Raw genomic sequence first — 25,000 nt, forward strand, 5'->3', positions numbered from 1 at the left:
TGCTCGACTAAAGGCGGTGCTCCAGCATGGCCACAGTCAAAAGACTGAAACAAGTAAAAGAGTTAAAGAGCATCAATATCTATATTAATATCTGTGTATTTAATATCTATATTCATAAAGCTATATTTCCCTCTTCATTTATCTCAGTTTCCTCTCTGTATCCATCTCCTCAGCCTACCGATTGACTTTAACTTCCTCACTTGATATCATTCTTACCCTTATTTTACTCTTGCTGTTTCCGTTTCCCTTTTCCATATCATGTCACCCGCACCACAGCTCCCCCGCGCGTATCTTTGTCTATGTAGGTTTAACAATCCACTATCCATTTACGCGAATACTCGTATGTTCCCAATCTGTCAACTAATTCCCCATATGTTCATGCAGCCTACCCAGAAATATCGCAAATAACGTTGGGGCGTGTACACAGCCATGCTGTGTACAGGATCTGATACAAATCGGAAAAGAGACCGAGTTGTCGTGACATATATCTTTTCCTACTCTAGGTTCAAGGCCCGAAATTGTTGGGAAGGGGGCCAATCGATTAGATCGACTCCAGTGCACAACTGGTGCTTAATTTATCGACCCCGAAAGGATGACCTCGGCGGAATTTGAACTCAGAAAGTAAAGACAGACGAAATACCGCTAAGCATTTCGCCCGGCGTACTAACGTTTCTTATTTGTTTATTGCCCGCAAGAGGATAAACATAGAGGGAACAAACAAGGACAGACGAAGGGATTAAGTCGACTACATTGACCCCAGTGCGTATCTGGTACTTAATTTATTGACCCCGAAAGGATGAAAGGCAAAGTCGACCTCGGCGGAATTTGAACTCAGAACGTAATAGCAGACGAAATACCGCTAAGCATTTCGCCCGGCGCGCTAACGTTTCTGCCAGCTCACCGCTTTAGTCGTGACATATATTGTAAAATAATCTGACTATATTCACAAATTTATCCGGATCCGGACAGTTACATTTTTTGAGTTGCATCCATAACTCTTTTCCTTCTACACACTCGAAAGCTTTCATAAAGTCGATGAACCTTTTCCAGTAAACCTTTTCTTGGATTTCTCATGCCATTAGTGCTCCGAAATACACGACCGAAATGCACGAAAACTTGCGTGTTGTATTTTCGCACCGTTATCATTAAACTAGCAGGCATGCTTATGCTTGGGCAGGCAAATCAGTTCAGCAGCAGTTTTGTAAGTTTCTTCATCCAGCTGCTCCCAGTAAACATCGAATTGTGCTATGTCGGTTAACATGTTGCTCTGTCAGGTTATTCACAGTAAGTTCACATTGCACTTCGTGGTTATTTTTAGTCTGGTAACACGTAATCTTTTTGGTGCAGTTCTGCAATCTTTCTTGCACTTCGCTCTCAAAGACAAATTATATGCAGTACGTCTTAATACTTGGTCAGAGAAGCTGCCGCTCCTTCCCCAATCCACATGGCCGCTTCTATCCGCACCCAAGAGTAGCACTATTTTACAAACAGATCTGTGCGTGTGTGTGTGTGTGTGTGTGTGTGTGTGTGTGTGTGTGTGTGTGTGTGTGTACATGACAGAAACATGATTTGTGGTTTAGTGGTTAGGGTATTCGACTCAGGATCGTAACGTCACGTGTTCTTTTTCCCGGCGGTGCGTTGAGTCCTTGAGCAAGACACTTTATTTATCGTTGCGACAGTCCATTCAGTTGGTAAAGCTTATCTAAAGAGTAATATATGAATCTAAAAGTCCTTCTATAATATTGAGGGTAGTTTCCTGACGAGCCATTTCACCGTTTGTTGACTAGTTTAAGGACGGCATAAAGACTACTATGAAGTCACTTGGAATTGCTACGGATCGAGCTGGATGGCGAACAAAAGTGTGGAGTGGAGTGAAAGCGTTTGAAGAGGCCAGGATAACGCATGCAAGATTCAAGAGAGATTTAAAGAATGTTACGATCGAGAAGGTGAATCACAATGACCTTTTTGTGTGCAGTTTGTGACAGACCATTCCTTTCTTTTGTTGGGCTCAAATCTCATTTGCGAACCCATGGAAAATGAACCTCCACCAACTATTCTGTTTATATGTCTGTGCACAACTTTCAATGCAGTGTATGCCAGAAGGTTTGAAAGTCTAACGGAGGCCTCAAAAGGCGTTTTAAGATTCGCAAAGATCAGAACTTATCTGCAGTTCTTGGCGATCCAAATCGAATATGCAATCTATGTGGGTGTCTTTTCAAAACATTGTCTGGTTTAAAAAGTCAGATCAGATGCCATGAAGTTTCTAAGGTGTAGGTACAGGAGGTGGTCAAACTCTGCATAAGGAGTAGACAACTACCATATATATATATATATGTGTGTGTGTGTGTGTGTGTGTGTGTGTAACCTCATGGATATCGGTGGCGATTTTTTCTTCCTCCGTTTTTCCCTTCTTTGGACTTTCTTTGTTTCCGACGAAGAGCTCCGCTCGAAACGTCACATTCTCTTTCTTTCCTTTCCCGAGCGTCTAGTAACACAATCTGTATCACGTCCTCACGTTGTTGTTTTTTTGTTGCTGCTTTTGTTTTGTCTTTTTCCTTTTTTGAACTTATATATATATATATATATATATATATATATATATATATATATATATATATACATATATATATATATATATATATATATATATATATATATATATATATATATATATATATATATATATATATATATATATATATATATATATATATATATATATATATATATATAATTATGTATATTTCTTCTATCTTAATGAATAAAAATTCTTCTGATAGAATAAATGGGTTAATAGAAACCAATGTAGCAAAGAACACAAAATAACTGTGGTTAGCTCCTGTTTTTAAGGCAGGAACTTCTTGAAATTTTGGATATTTGAGTATATTTAAGAATTTAAGGATTGGAGAAAACGCATGTTATAATTGCATACTTTATTCCTAGGAATAAAGTATGCAATTATAACATGCGTTTTCTCCAATCCTTAAATTCTTATATATATATATATATATATATATATATATATATATATATATATATATATATATATATATATATATATATATATATATATATTCCATATATATATATATATAAAGAGACCGATAGAATAAGTACTAGGCTTACAAACAATAAGTTCTGGGGTCGATTTGCTCGACTAAAGGCGGTGCTCCAGCATGGCCACAGTCAAATGACTGAAACAAATAAGAGTAATATATAATTATGTTTATATGTGTGTATATATGCAAACCAATTGTGTTTGCATCAGCTCGCCTTCGATTTCTCTTATAGTCCTCGGTGAAGAATTCGGAGTTTACATGGATTTTATACATATCTATCTCTCATCTATTATCTGCAAATATACATCCATACATACATACGTACGTATGTATGTATATATGTGTGTATGTATAAAATGATGAGCCACCAAAATATTTGCATATATATGCATGTATGTATGTGTATATATTTATACTTTATGTGTATGTGTGTACGTGTTTACGCGCGCACACACACACGCACGCACACACATGAAATTCTGGTGATATGTTTTATGACGCAAGATTATTGGTACATACAGTTAGTGTTCATGTTGACTTGCTGCCTAAAACACCAACTTAGCCTGCAGCTACAACAGGATGTTATAGCAGCCCAGTTGACGATTGGTTATAGGCAGTGTTTCAATGGAGTTGGTACGTGTGTAATAGAATACACGTGCAAACAGACAAACAACTAGTGCCAGGTCAGGTTATGACACTTGTATAATGAAGCATGAGGATTGAGTTGTTACATGCGTATTGATCACCCCTCCCAATCTTCTATTCCATAGCAAATACTATATCGAGCATATACCCCAACCTAACACTAAACGCAAGTGCACACATATGATTGATAACCTCACGGTCGAAAATTAGATGCACACAAAAAACACGAATGCCACAATCTCACGATTACCTAATAAAAATGGGAGGAGAAATATACTTTGGTGTACACCCCACACCTTCTCCTTAAGAGCTTACCTAAGCACTTATTTTATTTTTATTTTATTTATTTATCTATTTGTTGCATTATTAAATCCAACACAAGAACCATTCAGTTGAGATGATGATTTCTTTTAATGATGGTTTCAAATTTTGCCACAAGGGCAGTAATTAAGGGGGAGGGGTGAGTCAATTACATTGACCCAGTGTTCAACTGGTACTTCTTTTATCGAGCTCGAAAGGATGAAAGGTAAAGTCGACCACGGCGAAATTTGAACTCAAAACATAGCGACGGGCGAAATACCGCTAAGCATTTCGTCCAGAGCGCTAAAGATTCTGCCAGCTCTCCGCCTGAATAATAATAATAATAATAATAATAATAATAATAATAATAATAATAATAATAATAACATATTATATATAGGCACAGGAGTGGCTGTGTGGTAACTTGCTTACCAACCACATGGTTCCGGGTTCAGTCCCACTGCATGGCACCTTGGGCAAGTGTCTTCTACTATAGCCTCGGGCCGACCAAAGCCTTGTGAGTGGATTTGGTAGACGGAAACTGAAAGAAGCCCGTCGTATATATGTATACTTTTTTACTCTTTTACTCTTTTACTTGTTTCAGTCATTTGACTGTGGCCATGCTGGAGTTCCGCCTTTAGTCGAGCAAATCGACCCCAGGACATATTCTTTGGAAGCCTAGTACTTATTCTATCGGTCTCTTTTGCTGAACCGCTAAGTTACGGAGACGTAAACACACCAGCATTGCTTGTCAAGCGATGCTGAGGGGACAAACACAGACACACAAACATATAGACACACACACACATATATATATATATATACATACATATATACGACGAGCTTCTTTCAGTTTCCGTCTACTAAATCCACTCACAAGGCTTTGGTCGGCCCGAGGCTATAGTAGAAGACACTTGCCCAAGGTGCGACGCAGTGGGACTGAACCCGGAACCATGTGGTTGGTAAGCAAGCTACTTACCACGCAGCCACTCCTACGCCTATATGTATATATATGTGTCTGTGTTTGTTCCCCCAACATCGCTTGACAACCGAAACTGGTGTGTTTACGTCCCCGTAACTTAGCGGTTCCGCAAAAGAGACCGATAGAATAAGTACTAGGCTTACAAAAAATAAGTCTTGCGGTCGATTTGCTCGACTAAAGGCGGTGCTCCAGCATGGCCGCAGTCAAATGACTGAAACAAGTAAAAGAGTTAAAGAGAATATATATATATATAATTATATATATATAATTATATATATATATATATATATATATATATATATATATATATATATATATATATATATATATTGATAGAAAGGACAACAAAAGAAAGAAAGAGACCTCGATATTATGTAAATAGAGGAATTTATCTGTAAAAATATGTGACACTTATTCGGTAGCCATGATAAAACTCCGAGTTTCGGATGCCGGGTCGGGAACCCACGCCAACATCTCTTCAGTTATCCGGCCATTTAAAATTCCTGAGAAAAATAACCGTTAAACAAAGGAAAATTACTGTGTGATTCACCGTTATTAAGACAAAAGGGCTACAGACCGCTAAGTAAGGGAAGGGAGTAAAGGTAAGGAGATAGAAAAGTGTATAGTGTTCGCGTAAGCGCACCAATCCGTACATTCGCCTATATGTATATACTAAACCACCCCCGCTTGAAACACACACATGCTCACCCACATACTCGCCAAAAACTATACATACATATACACATATATACCCGCATACACGGGTACATCCGCCTACACACCCACACACACACGCACTCAACAGCCTCGCACCCATACACACGCACGCAAAAAAAAAACAACGCAAAAACCATAGGGCTTGAAGCAAATTACAGAAGTTGTTTCACACCTGTTGATGTTGTTGAAATTTCAATGAAGGAGCCTTGGATCTAGGTCAGAAACCGGCTCTTTCTCTATCGGCAGGAAATCTTGAATTAAAGCTGAATAATAACATATATTTGTGCACAATTCGATTCACACTCAAAAACCTATTGGGAAGTGATGCTTTCCTTAAAGCAATTGTTCATGGACACTGAATTTAAATGTAGGATTAGTTTAAAATGTCTAATTATGAGTGAGAAAGTAATTCATGCATGATTGAACAGTAAGAAACGACAGACATTCACATAAACACATTGGCACTCATACACACAAACACCTACATACATGCACACATCTATGAATGTACATATACATACATAAATATATTTATTTATTATTCTTAAACAAGAAAATTATTGATAGTAACTTCGAAGCGTCGGTCAGTTAAGTCATCGTCGGACTGCGATGCATTTATATAATCTCAAATGTATGTAAGTAGTGGCATGTTTTAGCTGGTCAGTTTCATTACTTGTTGTTATTTAAGGTAATTCCTGTTTTTTATAATATATTTTAAAATACCCACACTTGAAGCAGAATTGAAGAAGTATTTATAAACGTATAGCCCACAAACTCTACCTCCATCATACACAAGAGTTTAACACGTGTTAATCAAATTGCTTACAGAACAAGGAGCCCCTAGACCGAAACATACCGGCCAATAACCTTTACACCTACCCACATTCACTTGTGAACATCAAAGCACAAGATAAACAATTTTATATACTAAGACCATGACATGCCGGAATAATAACCCCCACCGTCCAAATATGTTCCTATAAACTAGCAGTTTGGCAAAAGAGACCGACAGAATAAGCACCGGGCTTTAAAAAAAGCACCTATGATTGATTCGTTCGATTAAACTACTTCAGCATGGCCGTAATCTAATGACAGAAACAAAGAAGATAGATAGATAGATAGATAGATAGATAGATAGATAGATAGATAGATAGATAGATAGGTAGATAGATATCACTGTATTGGGTGTTTTACACCGCTAATCCTAATGCGCTTCCTTGAATTGTAGCTTTCAAATGATGCTGATATTCCTTTGAATGGAATGCCAATCCGTCGCAGGGTTAGCCATTCACAGCTGAGTGACAGTGGCCTTGAGTAACCCAATGAAATGAAGTGTTTGCTCAAGGACACAACGCACCGCTGGCCTGGGGATCGAAACCACGATCTTGCGATCGTGAATGCGGCACTCTAACTACTAGGCCACGTGCTTTCACTTACACGCGTACGCACGCGCGAGTGTGGGGGTGTATAATAGATCAGGATTGAGTGAATCAAGCACTAGAATAGTAAAGTACCGGGTCGGGTTGGGTCGAAAAGTAAAATGTGTACACAACGAAAATAGAGTGATATATACGCGAATACCAAAGTACAGGCAGAATGATATTGAGGTTATGTACACGATTAACTGTACCCGACAGAGTATATCATGAGCTAATCAGGAAACGCACATTGCACAAGATGTACGGTCCCTAATATACTTCGGGACTACGCAAGGTGCAAGTTCCGAGTGAGCTGAATAAATGAATATTTATTTCCGTGTGTGTGTGTGTGTGTGTGTGTGTGTGTGTGTGTGTGTTTGTGTCTGTGTTTATCCCCCTTCACCATCGCTTGACAGCCGGTGTTGATATGTTTACGTCCCCATAATTTAGCAACTTGGCAATATACACCGATAGAATGACTACTAGGCTTTAAGAGAAAAAGTCCTGGGGTCGATTTGTTCGACTAAAACCTTTCAAGGTGGTGCCCCAACAGGGCCGCAGTCAAATGACTAAAACAAGTAAAGATAAACTACGTATATAATATAACACAATGATAGAGGATAACAGAAGGTGGATAGGGATATCTGGGAAATATTGACTGAAAGCCGTACATCACAGGGTGCAAGACAATCAAGAGCAGGTGTGGTGTCTTTGAACAAAAGCGAATGGAGCATAATGCTTTGAGGCTTTCGCTCTGTAAACGAGACCCAAATGCGGTGACTGTAGAAACACGGCAGGTGTTAAGATCGTGTGGGCGATCTCTTCTCAGATGGGCTGGGTGTGTCGGCCATCTAAAGACGCATGAGCCAAGGAGAAATCGAACTGCTTGTGAGATGGTTCTACCGTCACGTGCACCACGGTGTATTCGTACTGAAAAAAATATATAATCTCTGCGAACATTCTTGAAGAACGAAAGCTGGGCTGAAAAACCATCTGCGTGCACATAATCGAGCAATATTCACTGAAGAAGTAGCAGTCTGCATGTACATCTGCTGATGTACATGCAGATAGATAGATAGATAGATAGATAGATAGATAGATAGATAGATAGATAGATAGATAGATAGATAGATGTGCTTGCGTGTATGTGTATACACACACACAAAGAGTATGAGAGTGGAAGTCGCATATTTCGACCACTTGATCTCTTTGGGACACAATAACCGATTGCTAGTTTTATCGGTGATTATAGTAAGCGGCTTCCACTATATATGGCATAAACTGGCTTTTTTTAACTACTTCTGCTCATCTTTCTAACTGTTTTGTCACACACATTCACCACGCTACAACAAATTTTATCACACCCCACTGCGTCGTAAAACCTGCACTGTTTGAATAAAGAAATTCTTACAGTACTTTACCTACTGAATAACCTTACATTAAAGTTCAGCTAATGCGACCTTTGTCATCACTCCTTTACATGCCTGCACTAATTTTTTTCATCCACGTACTATTACTATTGTTACCACATTACCTAATGCTACTTATACTACTAAATTCAACCAACTACACCACTCTTATTAACACGGTTGGCGCAGAGGCCCAACAGTCTACAATGGCCGACCGATAGCAACACATATCTCCAAACATTTGCATTAATTTCTTTTTATTTGAAAAAGGGTATTTTTCCCGAAATATAGGATCATTAAACAACCTATCGAAGGTAATACAATATATTTTCTCCTTGTTTCCATTCGTTGACATTGCCTTACATATTTTACTTAACTCCTCACTTGTGTTGCTCAAACGGTTTTGCAAACATTTATTTCATTTATCTACGTTGTAATACTCCAAGAAAATTATCTTACAATGACCATACACTTACATACATTTACATATGTGTGTGTGTGCGCGCGTGTGTGTTTGCATGTTAATGTTTGTTCTTATATTAAATTACAATAAAAACAATTTCACATTAATTTGAGGGTTTACTCTATACTTTTCTAGAGTACACACACACACAGACACACACACACACACACACACACACACACACACACACACACACATATATATATATATATATATATATATATATATATATATATATATATATATATATATACAATGCTTCTATATATGTATGTTTGTGTATGAACTTTTCATTCTTTTTTGTAGTTTGTTCTTGATGCTTTTAAATATATTATTGGTTTTGTTTTTTGAAGAGAATAAATAAACAGGTGAATAACTTGTAGGAAAAAATATTAACAAATTCATAAGATTTTCTAATATTAAAATACTAGTTACTGAAGCGTGAGAATTAAACACTGAATAAGAATGTAAAGTAAAAGAAATTATTTAAATAGGAGATTAAGACTTTGTTCTCTGCCATTTGAATTCATTCATAGAAGCTAAGGTTTCCAGTGCAGAAATTAATTTTTTTGCCAATAAGTTCTTAAATATCCCAGTTGATCAAGACGCGTGTAGAGCAATCGCAATTTCGCCGCGTGAATTTTCTTTTATTTGTTTCTGCCATTGGATACCGCTATGCTGGGGCACGGCCTTGAAGGACTTTGTCAGACAAATCGACCTTTATGTCTGGCACCTTAATGCCCTAATGCAACACCAGGCAGTGGCTCTTGTGACTTCTGATCTTAACTGATTGGAAGTGTTATCATGTACATGTTTTGTCTTGGTATAAAATATGGGCTGCCGCAAATATTCTGCTCAATACCACAGATTTGCTTGTCAGTTGCTTGACCTTAATCAGTTAAATATGTGCCTTAGAAGCTGGCGATATGTGCATTTCTGATCCCGAGCAAGAGTAGTGGAGAAGCATCACAACCATGTGTTGAGAAGAATTATTTGGGGCTTCAATAATTCACCCCCTAGAAACATGAGTGTTTTGTTCATCATCCTTAAATAACCCTTATTCAGGGAGTTTTTGAGTGGGATGGGCTATGAGACCTGAAGAAAATTCTCACTGGACCCTACCTGCAAGGTATTCATGATTATCTTGATATGAGGTCATCCTGTTGCACACATATGGTTTTGATGCATGTGCCTGGTGTACCCTTATCAGACGGGTAGTCATGATGGGTATATCGGGCTTTGTATATTTGTACCCCGGTGTCACTTTGATAGCATGAGCTGCTTTCTCACTCAATAATAATAATAATAATAATAATAATAATAATAATGGGCTTCGTATATTTTAACCCAGTGTCACTTTGATGGCATGCACTGCTCCCTCACTCGATAATTATAATAATAATCTGAATATGGACCCTAAAAACAGGAATAATCCCTATAATAATAGGTGCATTAGGTATGCTTGAAAAATGCACCACTAATATACTGTGCTATAATATACTTGTGATGAGTGTGACTTTAACCATGAATATGAAAATAGTGTAATATTATTAAAGAGTTATGATGTGAAACACGCCGAGTAGGTATCAGCTGTATGCACCGTATTACGGTAGGTAGTAACATGCCGGTACCGGGTAGATATGTTACCGGTGGTAATATAACATAATTATGAGATATAAATTGATTACACTCAGCTAGTTTGTTAAGTTTGATGGATATAAATAAAAGAGAAAGTGTAAATATTTATAAGAGCTACGCGGTCTTGTTTATGGGTTTTGTTAATTACTAGGACGTGTATTTTGATGCATAGAATTGGTAATATTATTGTAATTCATTGTGCTTTTGTTTTTATTCGCTTAGTGATCAGTTGGGTTTCTACTACTGAGACGGTACTTCGGATTCTAGTTTGAATTTAAGCCCCTCAAATGTAGTACTCATGTTATAGTCGACTCCATAAATTTAACCTTAAAGATGGTCTAAAAAATTTAACTTTTACACGAGTATATACGGTAATTATCAAAGACAGAGAAGAAAATACTTGTAGACTAATAGATGTAAGTGTTCCCTTTGATAAAAAATATATCTGTAATGGAATTTGACAAATTAAGTGAATATAAGGACCTGGAAATTGGAATACAAAAGATGTGGCATCTTAAAGCGAGAACTCTACCTATTATTGTATGTGCCCTAGGTATAATAAAAAAAAAACCGATGTCAGAAACATCCAGATAACATTCCAGGAGAACCATGTCTCAGAGAAATCCAAAAGATTGTGCTGACAAATACTATCCACATCCTTAGAAAAACCATATCCATTTAAATGTCTGTGTCGTATTACATGTAGATATTTCGCGACTGCCCCTGCCAATTCCCCTCCCCAAGATTTCATTTATACTATAACATCTCTTATCCTTCACCTGCCTTAGGACGCTGGGTGTGTCTCAGCAAGTGATTGTTACAAACATGCAGATTAAAAGTAAACAATAATAATAATAAGTAGTAGTAGTAGTAGTAGTAGTAGTAGTAGTAGTAGTAGTAGTAGTAGTAGTAGTAGTCCATCCCCATTGTCACAAGGCTACTATTTCTCTGCAGTCTTTTGAGGATGGGAATGAAATCGAGAGACTAGATGGAATTACAAGCTGTTGAGGAGCGGCCAAAAGAAGTAAAAAGCAAAGAGCCTATAAAAAAGAAGACCTGAAAGAGCCAAGAAGAGAAGTATATACTCTACGAAATCTTTCAACTTTACAGTGGGCCTAAAGAGCGCAATCCATTATAAAAGCGGGAGGGTAACGGACCAAATTAATATGTTGCGTACAAGATACTCCGAAATGACAGACTCTTGGTAAAAACCCCGCTGACAATTAATGAACATGTGAATAATTATGCATCAAACGCAAGGTTTTCCATAGCATGGCTGACTCAAAAATTACTCACTGGCACTGTTGCAATGCGAGGAATAGGTGAAGAAGGACTGTCCAAGCATGAAATTGTCTAATCTACCTTAGCAGGATTAGACGTCTAAAGAAATCTGACCGTTCGGCTCCTGTTGGAGCAGAAACTGCCACTAATCTGAAGGTTCCTGTTGGAGAATAGACTGCCACTAGTCTGAAGGTTCCTGTTGGAGCATATACTGCCACTAGTCTGAAGGCTCCACTGTTGCCTTCCTTGTTTGCTAACGTCCAAAACCACCATCCTCGTACTCGTGTATGGTATGTGGTCGTGTTACTTTTCTTTGTTTTCATCTGTATTAGCACACATACACGCGCGCGCACGTACACACACTCACACATATGTATATATGTATGTATGTATGTTTGTATTTATATTTTCACCTATTTATACTGCTTATTTGTATCAAATTTGTCTTTACATAAAATGAGTGAGGTCTTTGCTCCTTATCTCGTTTTTATAGAACTACGTACTTTTACAGCGCCGCACGGCTTGGAAAGTGTTTTGTAAAACATTTTGTACGCATGAATGGTAACTGCTACCAAATAAACGAAAGCGTTACTATTGTTGCTAAATACGGCTCATTTGCGTTCTGAGTTCAAATTCTACCGAGGTCGACTTTGCATTTTATCTTTACTGAGTCGATAAAAGAAGTACCAACTCATCACTGAGATCGATGTAATCGAGTTACCCACTCCCCTAAAATTGCTGGTCTTATGCCAAAATTTGAAATCATTATAATGGTTTCAAATGCCGTCGAAGTTGATTTTGCCTTCTATCCTCTCGGGGTCGATAGAATAGTACCAGCGAGATCAATGGATTCGACTAATCCCATCTCTGAAATTCCACGCCTTATATCTGTCATAGAAAAAATTATTAATATTATTAAAAGAAGTTAGCATTTGGCAATGTTTTGTTACTTCTCTTTTATGTTCTAAGTTTAAATCCTGCTGGGGATCGATTTTGCTATCCATTCTCCAGTTGGATGACTATACTCCCCTCCAAAATTTGTCTTGTACTTATAAAAAAAAAGATCAATTCTATATCGTAAATATTTTATTCCTTTTGCACCAAGTGATTTCGTTATTTATTTTATCATTTGTTTATTTATTTTTCTTGGTTTATTTTATTCATCTATTTATTTATTCTCAGATTCCAAGAAGAACTTCCGAAAACTATCTCTTCAATAACTGCATCGAATATTTGAAAAATCAACCATGAAAAGTCTATCCACAAGTCTTAGGAGCATCCAGTCGCCAATGTACATCCATTCTCCCGACGGCGGCTGGGGTTGGGTTGTTTGTCTCAGTTCTTTCGGAATAAACTTCATTTTAGACGGCACTTTGTTCTGCTTCGGCATTCTCTATATGGATCTTTTGAAATATTTTGATGGAAGTCCTGCTCAGATAGCTTGTGTTGGATCAACTTTAACTGGAATGCACATGATGATAGGTATGACTTTCTATCCCCTTTCTTTTAACAATTTCGTAAGCAAGTGGTTTCGGGTTCACTCTCATTGCATGGCATCTTGAGCAAGTGTCTTCTACTACATCTCGACGGAAACTGTGCTAAATCTCGTCGTCATGTGCGTGTGTGTGCATGCATATGTGTGCGTGTGTGTGTGTGTGTGTGTGTGTGTGTGTGTGTGTGTGTGTGTGTGTGTGTGTGTGTGTGTGTACTTGTTTCACTGTCTGATGCATCTTGTTTATATTTAGATCTAGTAATGAACTGAACTGGCACTCTGTCGATTACGACGGTGAGGATTTCAGTTGATCCAATCAACGGAACAGCCTGCTCGTGAAACTGACGTACAAGTGGCTGAGTACTTCACAGACACGCGTACCCTTAACGTAGTTCAGGGAGATTCAGCGTGACACAGAATAGGACAAGGCTGGCCCTTTGAAATACTGGTACAACTCATTTTTGCCAGTTGAGCAATAAATAGAATCAAAGTGTTACAGTAAAGATTTAGTTTGTTCATCATTAACAACGGGACTTCTAAGAAGATCATAAACTATATCACAATTTAATATAACAATCTATTCTATTTCATTAATTGTTTTTGTGTGGATGTCTGATATTACATAACTTCATTGTGTCGTTTCAGGTCCTGTAGTTAGTCTGTTGTTGATGCGATTCAGCCACAGATATGTTGCCATCTTAGGTGGATTTTTTGCTGGATTGGCGCTTGCTATAAGTACGTGGGTGGAGAGCGTTGAGTTGTTGATTTTAATCTACGGTGTGTGTGGAGGTAAGATAATTTTTTTTATTCATTTATTTTTATTTATATATTTATGTTATGTTGCAGTTGGCGGGAAAATATATATATATTGTTGGTTACAGATTGGCAATGAACAAATTACTGGATTACTGCATTTATAACAGCGAGAGTCACAAGGGAGTGTCTGAAACGCAGTGCAGAACAATAATTGCAAAAGATATCGTTCGAAGAGTACCGATGAAAGATACACGCATACATGTCTGTCTGTCTGTCTATCTATCTATCTATCTATCTATCTATCTATCTATCTATTTGTCTATCTATCTATCTATTTGTCTATGTATTTTTCTGTGTGGGTAGCTCTCCTTATCTATCTATCTGTCTAACTATATATATACTGTGTGTGCACGTGTATGCGTGTGTGCGTGCGCGTGTGTGTATATACACACATACATACATACATACGTACATGCATACATACATACATACATACATACATACATACATACGACCCTCCGCACAGGTCTGTCTTACTAAGTCTCTCAAACTGGCCCTAATAGTACACGTGTCACTGGAAATACACAGCAGCTTATACACTAATTTGAATTCAGCCAAACGATGAGCATTAAGTTGATGATTGAATGCTTATCGTTACTAAACTCACACCAACTGCACAAAAAAGTTTCGTCTTTCAATTATATTTGTTTGAAGCTTATTTTAAACTCCTGTAATTTGTCCTTTCTGTTCTGCTGGTGATTTCCCATTAAAATGCAATATTACAAAACTCTAGAGCAAATAGAAAGATTGATCGCGTTATACTTGATATTGTCTACCACTCCGATCGCATAAAAAAAAGCCTCAACATAAACCCACATCAGATTTTGTTTTGTAACACAACATATTACAAAAAGAAAAAAGAAAGGCGCGCAGATAGAAGTATTAGCATGCCGACAAAATACTTGGCGGCATTTCTTCCGTCTTTACGTTTTGTGTTCAAATTCCACCGAGGTCGACTTTGCTATTCATCTTTTGGGGGTCGTTAAGTACTTGTTAAACACTGGGGTCGATGTAATTGATTTAACCTCTCCCCCGAAATTGCTGACCTTGTACCAAAATCTGAAACCAATATTACAAAAAAAATTGCAATTATATTAGCTCCTTGCAGTGATATGAAATATCACATTTTCGGTGTTCTGGGGCACGAAAAGTTGTGTAATTTGTACATTTCTCCGGTACATTAGCAAAGTAAACACTGTTTTGAAACTGAAAATTTCAATTGGATTACGCAGCCAACTTTTTTTTTTTTTTTTTTTGCTAAGACTTAATTAAAGAAAATGAGCAACACCCATGACCTGGCCGACCTACGAGACGTGAAGAAGAGAAAGTGAAACTAAATCCGATTGGTTGTTACAAACCACTACTTTAGTCCTTGAAAGTAGCCTAGCTGAAAATCAATGACCGCAGATGTGTCTACTGGTAGAGAGCAGCCTCCCTAGACATTATTCATGAAGCCAGTCGTCTGCCTTACCTGTCGAAAGACATACTCTAGAGCAGTGGTTCTCAACCATTTTTTGCCTTTGGACCCCTTTGATTCCTATTTTACTCGACTGGACCCCCATAGCCATTCAATGTTTAAATAAGATCCTATATTTTTATTCTCTTTTACTCTTTTACTTGTTTCAGTCATTTTGACTGTGGCCATGCTGGAGTACCGCCTTTAGTCGAGCAAATAGACCACAGGTTTTATTCTTTGTAAACCTAGTACCTATTCTATCGGTCTCTTTTGCCGAACCGCTAAGTTACGGGGACGTAAACACACCAGTTTCGGTTGTCAAGCGATGTTGGGGGGACAAACAGACACACAAACACATACACACACATACATATATACATATATATATATATATATATATATATATATATATATATATATATATATATATATATATATATACGACGGGCTTCTTTCAGTTTCCATCTACCAAATCCACTCACAAGGCTTTGATCGGCCCGAAGCTATAGTAGAAGACACTTGGCTAAGGTGGTGCCACGCAGTGGGACTGAACCCGGAACCATGTGGTTGGTAAGCAAGCTACTTACCACACAGCCACTCCTACGCCTATTATTACTAAATATTATCAGGAATTGTATTTAAAAAATTGTTGAAATATTTTGTGCATAGTAAAAGTATAACCAATTTTATTGCCCATAAAAATTTTAACAACAAAATCTTGTATGAACCCCTAAGGGTCATATGGACCCTGTTGAGAACCACTTCCATCTGTCCCCGCCAATAAACAATAAACAATAATAATAGTATAGTGGGAAGCCGTGCAGCAGGATATCGAATTATCTTTAGATGGGAGCCCCTCATCCAAATTCTTGAGGCTGTGGGGGGTATCGTTAAAAGTATCCATGGTTGAGGCGATGGATTTAAATTGGGCAACGGATTAAGATGTACCACCTTACGTATTGCAAAACAATTGTGAATATTTCTTTCAACTGAATATCCCCGTAAATGGAGAACGGGGAATATACGCAAAGCGAAAATATTATGAGGAGTCATTGATTGTTTTTGTTTCTTGTTTTGTGTTCGATTATTTTCTACTTGTTTTTGTTTGCTTTTTTTCTCGTTGGATGACCTACAACTTTTCAGTAGTCACATGTTTGTGTTTCCGTTGACTTATTTTAACTTCACTTAGCATTACTTGAGTTTATTTTATCTTCTTGGCTTTTGTCGAGAAAAAGCCATTAACTCGGTGTTCATAAGGACTTATTGCGTGGGATACTGCGAAAATATGTCTAAACTATACTGGTAAACATGTTTGAAATACGACACGATTAGGACTTGGTTTTATCTTAAAATCTTATATAAACTGAAAGCACTGCGTTTTTTTGTGCGATAGCATACTTTTCATTAAAAAAATCCTAAAAATAAAAACTGTTATTCAACATTATTCAACGTTGTGTTGGTAACGTTTCTGGTAAAATTCGCAGAATGTTCCTTCAAGGAACCAAATACACGAAAACAAATAACTTGCACTTTTCTTTGTTCCTTTTGTTGTTCAGTACAATTTTTAATTCATAAATGTTAAAACTTATAAAGAATCATTTATAAACAACCATTTGGCGTAGGCATTGTTGGATGGTTGAGAAGTTCGCTTTGCAACCAGTTTATTACAGGTTCAGTCCACTGTGCAGTGCATTGGGCAAGCATCTTTTCCTATAGCCCCAGACTGATCAATGCCTTGTAAATGAACTTTGCGCGCGCGCGCGCGTGGTGCGTATCTTTGAATTTCTTCCCATACAGATTGACAACCGGTATTGATTTGTTTATTTCCCCGTAACTTAGCGAGAGAATAATTAGTACGAAACAAAGAATGAATGAGTACTGGGGGAAGATTTATTCCACTAAACCCTTTGGGACGGACTCCCAGTATGGCTGCAGTCTAATGACTGAAATGAATTAAAGAATTAGAAAATAAATATAATGTTTGAAATTTCAAGTTTACTATTTCGTTTTGTTATCAATCTAATATAAACAGGCGTTTCACCGAATTTTATTGGGCTTTTAAAAGGAATTATTGCGTGGGATGCTGCCAAAAATATGTCTAAACTATACTGGTGCGAAAATATGTCTAAACTATACTATTTTATGACCTACATAAGCGATCTGAAATACAAAACCTTCCCTGTGGTAAAAACACTGCCGTTTTCAAAAAAAAAATACTGTTCTAGTAGTTACCATCGCGAAAAAAATACTGGCCCGAATATTTTAAGATGTGTTCAGAAAATGTAATGAGTGGATTCCGATCCCTTAAAACACACACTCATAGTAGTAAACACATGAGCATATACAAAATCTTTTATAATGTGCACGCATATGCGCACACACACACATACACACACACACACACACACACACACACACACACACACACACACATACATACATACATACATACATACATACATGCATACATATACAGGGTGTCCCAGAAAGATTTACCCATTGATATTTCTTAATTATTCAAAATAAACTTAAGGTAGGATAATGACATTTGGTACACACATTTTAATGTAAATGGTCAAACCATTGCAGTAATTACATTTCAAAATGACCACCTTTCGCCTTGATCATAACCTGCAAACGAGTGGTCACTGAGTTGCATGAGCACCGTACCACCTCTTCATCCAACTTGACCCATGAAGATGAAGGGCCTTCTTCAGATCTAATACATTTAAATAGGAGCGAACAGAAACATTACACTCTAAGATGGACCAGATGGCAAAGTCCATGGGATTGATGTCTGGACTTGGAGGAGGCCATATCGTCTTGTCCCCAAAACCGCTGAAATGCTCTTTGCACCACCTCTGTGTCAATTCAGCCACCATTCACACACACACACACACACTTATATTGTGTGTGTGTGTGTGTGTGTGTGTGTGTGTGTGTGTGTGTGAAAATATATACAAAATCATTCCCCCAGTTCCAAAACCTGCACTTCAACGGTCTCACTCTCTCTTGTGCCACTCAAAATATACTACAAATGCCTAGTCATTATTGGAAACTTAAACGAAGGTGCTGTGAATAATGCTAGAGTACCTCATGTACAGGAACAAATTCTGGAAAGGTTAAAAAGGGAAAGAAATTAGGAAAAAAAGGCCCATATGATAACAAATTTTTGTGTAACGTTCATAAATGCTACAACCAGATGTAAGAAAGAACTACACGAAGTGAGACTTGACATCAAATAATAGGCAGATCCCGCTATCAAATTTATGTAAGTCATACCTATTTTTAAAAAGATCTACACTGACAATAGTTGTAGAATGTACACAACCTACACGCTAATAAACTGCAAAACATTGATTTACTGTACGCCCAAAAGATGCAAAGAAGAGTATAGGGACACTACTTCAACCAATGTGGGAGAAACGGATTGCAGTATAAGTGAAAGGATCCGAGAACGCAAGCGAGGATACTATTGTAGGATACAGGCATTCGTAATCTATCAACATGCCGAAAATACAACGGATCAGTAGCCAACGCGAAAATTAATACGATCTTCCTACTACGTAGATCCAATACTACGACATGTTGCAGAGGCAGTATACTTATTGGAATTGACTCTGACTTCCTATACGCCTTCAATGAAAACAATGAATGCAGTAACAACAATACCACATCCACCACCACTACTATGTTTTAAAAATGAGAATCCGATCAAATTTACATCAACCAAAGTCAGCCACCATTCACACACACTTCACAAACCACATAGAAACTTTTGCGCACTCAACCTACAAATTCACTTGCACACGCCCACACACACACACACACACACACATACACACACATGCAGTATCAACAAGAACAAAAATAAGTAAATAGAGAACAAAAAGATAAAGATAGGTAATGAAAACAAAAGGGAAAACACAATATACTAACATGCTTGACAACCTGTAAATGATACTTGATAATATAACATACTCGATAAATCAGTCACAGCATTTGAAATCATTGGAAAGGTCACTGTAGTGTAATGAAAATTTCATGAATGATTAGTTAAAAGTATAACTGCAACTAGTACGCATGTTTATTGGCAGTGACACACACACGTGTGTGTGTATGTGTGTGTGTGTGTTAAAATAATGAGTTACAAGACTAGTCTTGTTTCTTTCACGCTGGGATTCGTCTAAGAGCATTAGAATGGGGGAAATTTTTTGATTTGTGTCGAGAGGAGAATAATGTAGAGTCGCAATAGAGAGTATAGGTGCAGCTATTAAGCGCCGAAGTAGCGGAAGTAAAGAAGGCAGGATGAGAAAAGGGAGTGAGAATATTATGGATGTATAAGGATTGCTTTGCATCTACAGAGGAAGGAAGGAAGGAAGGAAGGAAGGGTGAAATGAAAAAATAAACAAACAAACAAAGAAAGATGGATGGAAGGAAAAGAGGAAGAAGAAAAGAAAGAAATAAACAAAGAAGAGTTTCGACGGTGACGAAAAAGTGACACCTATCATGGAGTTGTAAGCTATCATCATCATTATCCATTGGGAAAGATTAGACTGTTAAACTGAGAATAACTGCATAGTGCAAATTTACTGAAAATAGGTTAGTGAGTCAAAGTTTAAAGTGTGAAATTTTAATAATAAACAGTTAAGTCTGCGATAAATAAATGAATGAAAGTAGATAAATAAATGAGTTAACGAGCATTTCTATATTTAGTGATTATTTTATGTTGAGGGTGCATGGCCTAGTGGTAAGGGTGTTACACTCACGAACGTGAAGCCGCGGTTTCAATTCCTGTACCGGGTGGTGTGTAGTGTTCTTCAGCAAAAACACGTCTTCTCACGTTGTTCTGCAATCCCTTCGACACCTGTTGTGCACTACACCGTACGCCTCTTCAGGCAACGTCAATTTGATAGAGGGAAGGAGTTAATTCTCAGCACAAAGATTTGACCATTAAAAATAAATCATCTGTGCAGGTTGTTCGGCAAGAAATCGCAGAACCCGTCTTATTATTACAAACAAGGCGGTGAGGTGGTGGAATCGTAACCACGCTAAATGAAATGCTTTACGTTCTGAGTTCAAACACCGTCGAGATCGACTTGTCCTTTAATTCTTTTGGGGTCAAAATAACTGGTACTTATTTTAAGTCAGAGAAACCCATCTCTTTGCTTACGTCATAGAATAGAAAGTGATTTCTTTGTACGCATTTTAACACTAGTGTTAGCCTTGCTAATACTGGTGAATATTTTACCGAACTCCGTACTTTTTGTTCTCTGTATTGTTAAGTTACTTGGCTACAGTAGTGTTGCTGTTTCGTAGAGATAATTTTATGGCATGCTTAACTTAAAATTAATATTATCGAGACAATATTTTATTTACTCTTAAGGCGACGAGCTGGCAGAAACGTTAGTACGCCGGGCGAAATGCTTAACGATATTTCATCTGCCTTTACGTTCTGAATTCAAATTCCGCCGAAGTCGACTTAGCCTTTCATCCATTCGGGGTCGATAAATTAAGTACCAGTTACGCACTGAGGTCGATGTAATCGACTTCATCCCTTTGTCTGTCCTTGTTTGTCCCCTCTATGTTCAGCCCCTTGTGGGCAATAAAGAAATAAGAAATGTTTTTCGTCTGTCTTTAAGTTCTGAGTTCAAATTCCGCCGAGGTCGACTTTGCCTTTCATCCTTTCCGGGTCGATAAATTAAGTACCAGTTGCGTACTTGGATCGAGCTAATCGACTGGACCACTTCCCCCAAAATTTCGAGCTTTGTGTCTAGAGCAGAAAAGAAAGTACATTTTATTTACCTAGTTCGCATTTTTGCAGACTAGTTTACATTTGTGATCTACTAGAAATCTTTCTTCTATCATCTTTAGTTTAGTCGCTAATATTTGTACTTTTGATAAAAGTATTGAGTTTTTTTTTGGGGGGGGGGCATTTTATAAGTTTCTTTTATATATATATATATATATATATATATATATATATATATATATATATATATATATTATTCAAGAAGAGTTTGAAATATGTGTGTTCGTTTCATACAATTTCTTAATTTTCTCAGTGAATATGTGGAAGTGGCAACTTCCTCTATTGGATATCGTGTTTTAGAGAACCATTTGATTGGATGTGTAGTTTCTAAATCTTACATTTTTATAAAGCCTCCTAGTTCTATATTACGTATGTATGAATGGATGGGACTTTTTACGGATTCAGAGCCAAATTTTCTGCTGATCCACCGACGTTGTCTTTTTGCGTGAAGTGTGTCTTCTGTCTAATGCGTTTTATAATGTTTTCTGTATTTTCACGAGGCGTTTTTTTGTTTTTTATGTAAAGTTTTCTCGGTGGTGTGGGTATGTTTTTTTTTTTGTGGGGGGTCTGCATACGTGAATGTTGCTTTATTTTCAGCACTATACAAAATCAAAGTGCTGGGCTGTTGTACGCTATGAAGTTAGTTCGATTCTTTGGCGATTTCTTCTTGAGAAAAAAAGCAAAATGGTAAGTTATCCAATGCCTATCATGGGCAACTGCGATGGAGCCACAATGTGTTAGTTGGTGAGAGTAGCTCCTATCCTAACCAATGTCTTTTTCTTTCTACAGAGAGCTATTCATTTATTTGTTTATCAGTTGTAGTTTAGGATGTTTGAGTCCCATCCTTGAAATGTGAGTAACACTCCAATGTGAATCACACTACACATTTGTCGAGGACCAGAAACTAAACAAGAGAGAACGAGTTCCATGTCACGAAGAGTACGCCTATACTTCAGACTATAGATTTTGTAATAATTTATATGTAACATCACCATTAGTATAACTGATATATATTGCTTAGCAATACTTTTAATGTAAAACCTAAAAAAAAATTCATGCTTTTTTTTTTACTTGTTTTTTCTTGTAGGGATTGGTTTTGGAATGGTGTTCATTACATCGAATATATGTTTGAGTCTATATTTCGAGAAGAAACGAGCATTGGCGACAGGTCTAGCATCAAGCGGTGCTGGATTAGGTACCTTTTGTTATCCATACTTATCCGAATGGCTATTGTCTATGTATGGTTGGAAAGGTACGGTGCTCATCCTTGGTGGTTGTGCGCTGAATTGTCTTGTGTGTGGGTCTGTTTTTAGACCTCTTTGCTGGTCATCGAGATCTGATTTGTCATCTCTCCGGACTGAATACACAAATGGAGATGGTAAATACGAAATTCTAATTATGTATATATAAATATGTTTAATTAAATATTAAATGTAGAGAATAATTTTAGCCTATATATATATATAGTTCTTACATTATTCAAAGCAAAGTGTGGAGTTGCGTGACTTAGTGGTAAGTGTATCACGATCGTAAGGTCGTGAGTTCGATTTCCGGTGGTGCGTTATGTCGCTTTATTTCACGTTGCCCCAGTCCAGTCCGCTGGCAAAAATGAGTAGTACTTGTATTTTAATGGGTCAGCATTGTCACATTCTGTGTCATGCTGAATCTTCCTGGGAACTACATTAAGGGTGTGCGTTAGTTTCACGAGCAGTCTGTTCCATTGATCGAACCAGAATACTCGTCGTCGTAACCGACTGAATACCTCCGTTCAAAACAATATATTGTTTAAACAGTCCTCCAGTATTACTATACTAGGCAAGTCTGAGAGCTGAATTAAACAGAAAGGGAAAACGGGTAAAAAGGGAAAATGGGTATGGAAACAATGAAAATTACAACAACGCTAGTGATATATATTTGATATATCAAGCAATAAAAAAACTAACTAGAGAAATATACGATGAAAACAACTGATGTTAGTTAATTACTATTATTATTGCCATTTTTATAATAAGGGAGATAACTCAGGATATGTGTCGATCTTATTCTGATCTCATCGGTGAAGTATATTTTTTCACAATACTTGCCGAAGTAATGATCAAAGAAACCCTAAGTAAATATATACAATTGTACATTTATTGACTTAGGAAAGTAGAAATGCTTAGAATAATTCATAGAAGCAATCCGAATGAAAGACAATGAATAAATTATTGCTTATTTAATTGTTAAAATTAAAATTTAGCCAAATGTTAATATTACACACAATTTAGTTATCTATTTATTTATATAAACTAATTAACTCTCTTTTTTTTTCGCCTTCATCAGACCACAACGAGGATTCTGATTCTGTAATGAGTGATGCGGAAGAGCCGACAAAAAACAATTTGCTTGACTTTAAAATAAAAATTGTCAACTTGCCAGTGAGCAACATAAAATCTAGTTATACACATAGTTGCCATCAACTGAGCCACGGGATTTCTGGTTGGTTGACACCTAACAGTTTGAGTGTGATGGACGTTAACAAATCCAAAATTAGGAGCCTACACGATATCAATACATCAGTGGAACTTAAGCACACGGGACCACGTCGGCGGCTTTCGACAACACATTTCAATCCGTTGATTAAACAAGACATCTATTACAGTGGCAGTGTTACCACTTTGAGACAAGATACTTTAGACCATAGACGCTATTCAGATCTAAGTGAAAAATCCGGCAACCAGAAACTTCAGTTCAACGATGCCATGTCCACGTTTAGTGAAGGAAGCCGGTGCTGCCAGGGTAACATATTGCGCCATGTCTTCAACTTCGCGCTCCTCAAGAATAAAGTATTCGTGGCCTTATTAACAGCATTTACTCTTGCATCAAGTAAGTCACTTGTTCCTTTCTTCCAGTTTTGTTGCTATTTCTCCCCGCTAAAGTCTTCTCTTTCTGTTATATGTGTATATATATATATCTTTGATATTGTATAGGAAAGAATGGAATGGTTGGGCCCTGGACTTTGCAGGCTTTCCATGACAGATGAGATCAACGAGAGTATCCACACACGCACGCGCACACTGTTTCTCTCTATCTCTCTATCTCTCTCACCCCTCCCCATCGATTCGACATTACCTGTGCAGGTGCACGGTGTACCACGCGTCAGTAAAAGATAAAAGATATATATATATATATATATAAAATATATAAACAATATATGAGTATATGCATATATATGTACATGTATGTACATACCTTCATCTACATGTACATATATATACATATCTGGGTACATGACGTTGCAAAAGAACATGGGCAAAATGATAAACAAGGTACAACAAACAAACAGGCCACATAGAGAACATATCCGTCGTCAGCTGCCACCATTAAGACACTGGCGTAGTAAGTTTTTATAGATATATATAGATAGATATATATATATATATTAATAATTGAGAGAAGAACCACAAAGATGTAATCCAAACAATGAAGATCAGACACCATCAAGAAAAACGTACTCTACAAAATACTAATTT

At 37.2% G+C, this 25,000-nt stretch overlaps 1 protein-coding gene across 6 annotated transcripts in view; it reads left to right on the top strand.

The window, feature by feature from the left end:
• Positions 1-25,000, top strand: part of LOC106879369 (monocarboxylate transporter 9) — a 76,456-nt gene that overhangs the window by 28,146 nt on the left and 23,310 nt on the right. For 4 of the 6 annotated variants that reach the window (XM_014928892.3, XM_014928891.3, XM_089338337.1 and 1 more), the window contains exons 2-5: positions 13,095-13,394; positions 14,050-14,193; positions 22,576-22,866; positions 23,811-24,353. In XM_014928892.3, coding sequence (XP_014784378.1) covers positions 13,160-13,394; positions 14,050-14,193; positions 22,576-22,866; positions 23,811-24,353 — 1,213 coding nt within the window. In that variant the 5' untranslated portion in view covers positions 13,095-13,159. Of the gene's footprint in view, positions 1-7,431; positions 8,845-12,110; positions 12,203-13,094; positions 13,395-14,049; positions 14,194-22,575; positions 22,867-23,810; positions 24,354-25,000 lie in introns of those variants that run through there. The other 2 variants (XM_014928894.3, XM_089338338.1) reach the window with 2 other exon arrangements.

This window comes from Octopus bimaculoides, chromosome 20 (genome assembly GCF_046866305.1).
Source record: "Octopus bimaculoides isolate indiv1 chromosome 20, ASM4686630v1, whole genome shotgun sequence".
NCBI classification, from domain to species: Eukaryota; Metazoa; Mollusca; class Cephalopoda; order Octopoda; family Octopodidae; genus Octopus; species Octopus bimaculoides.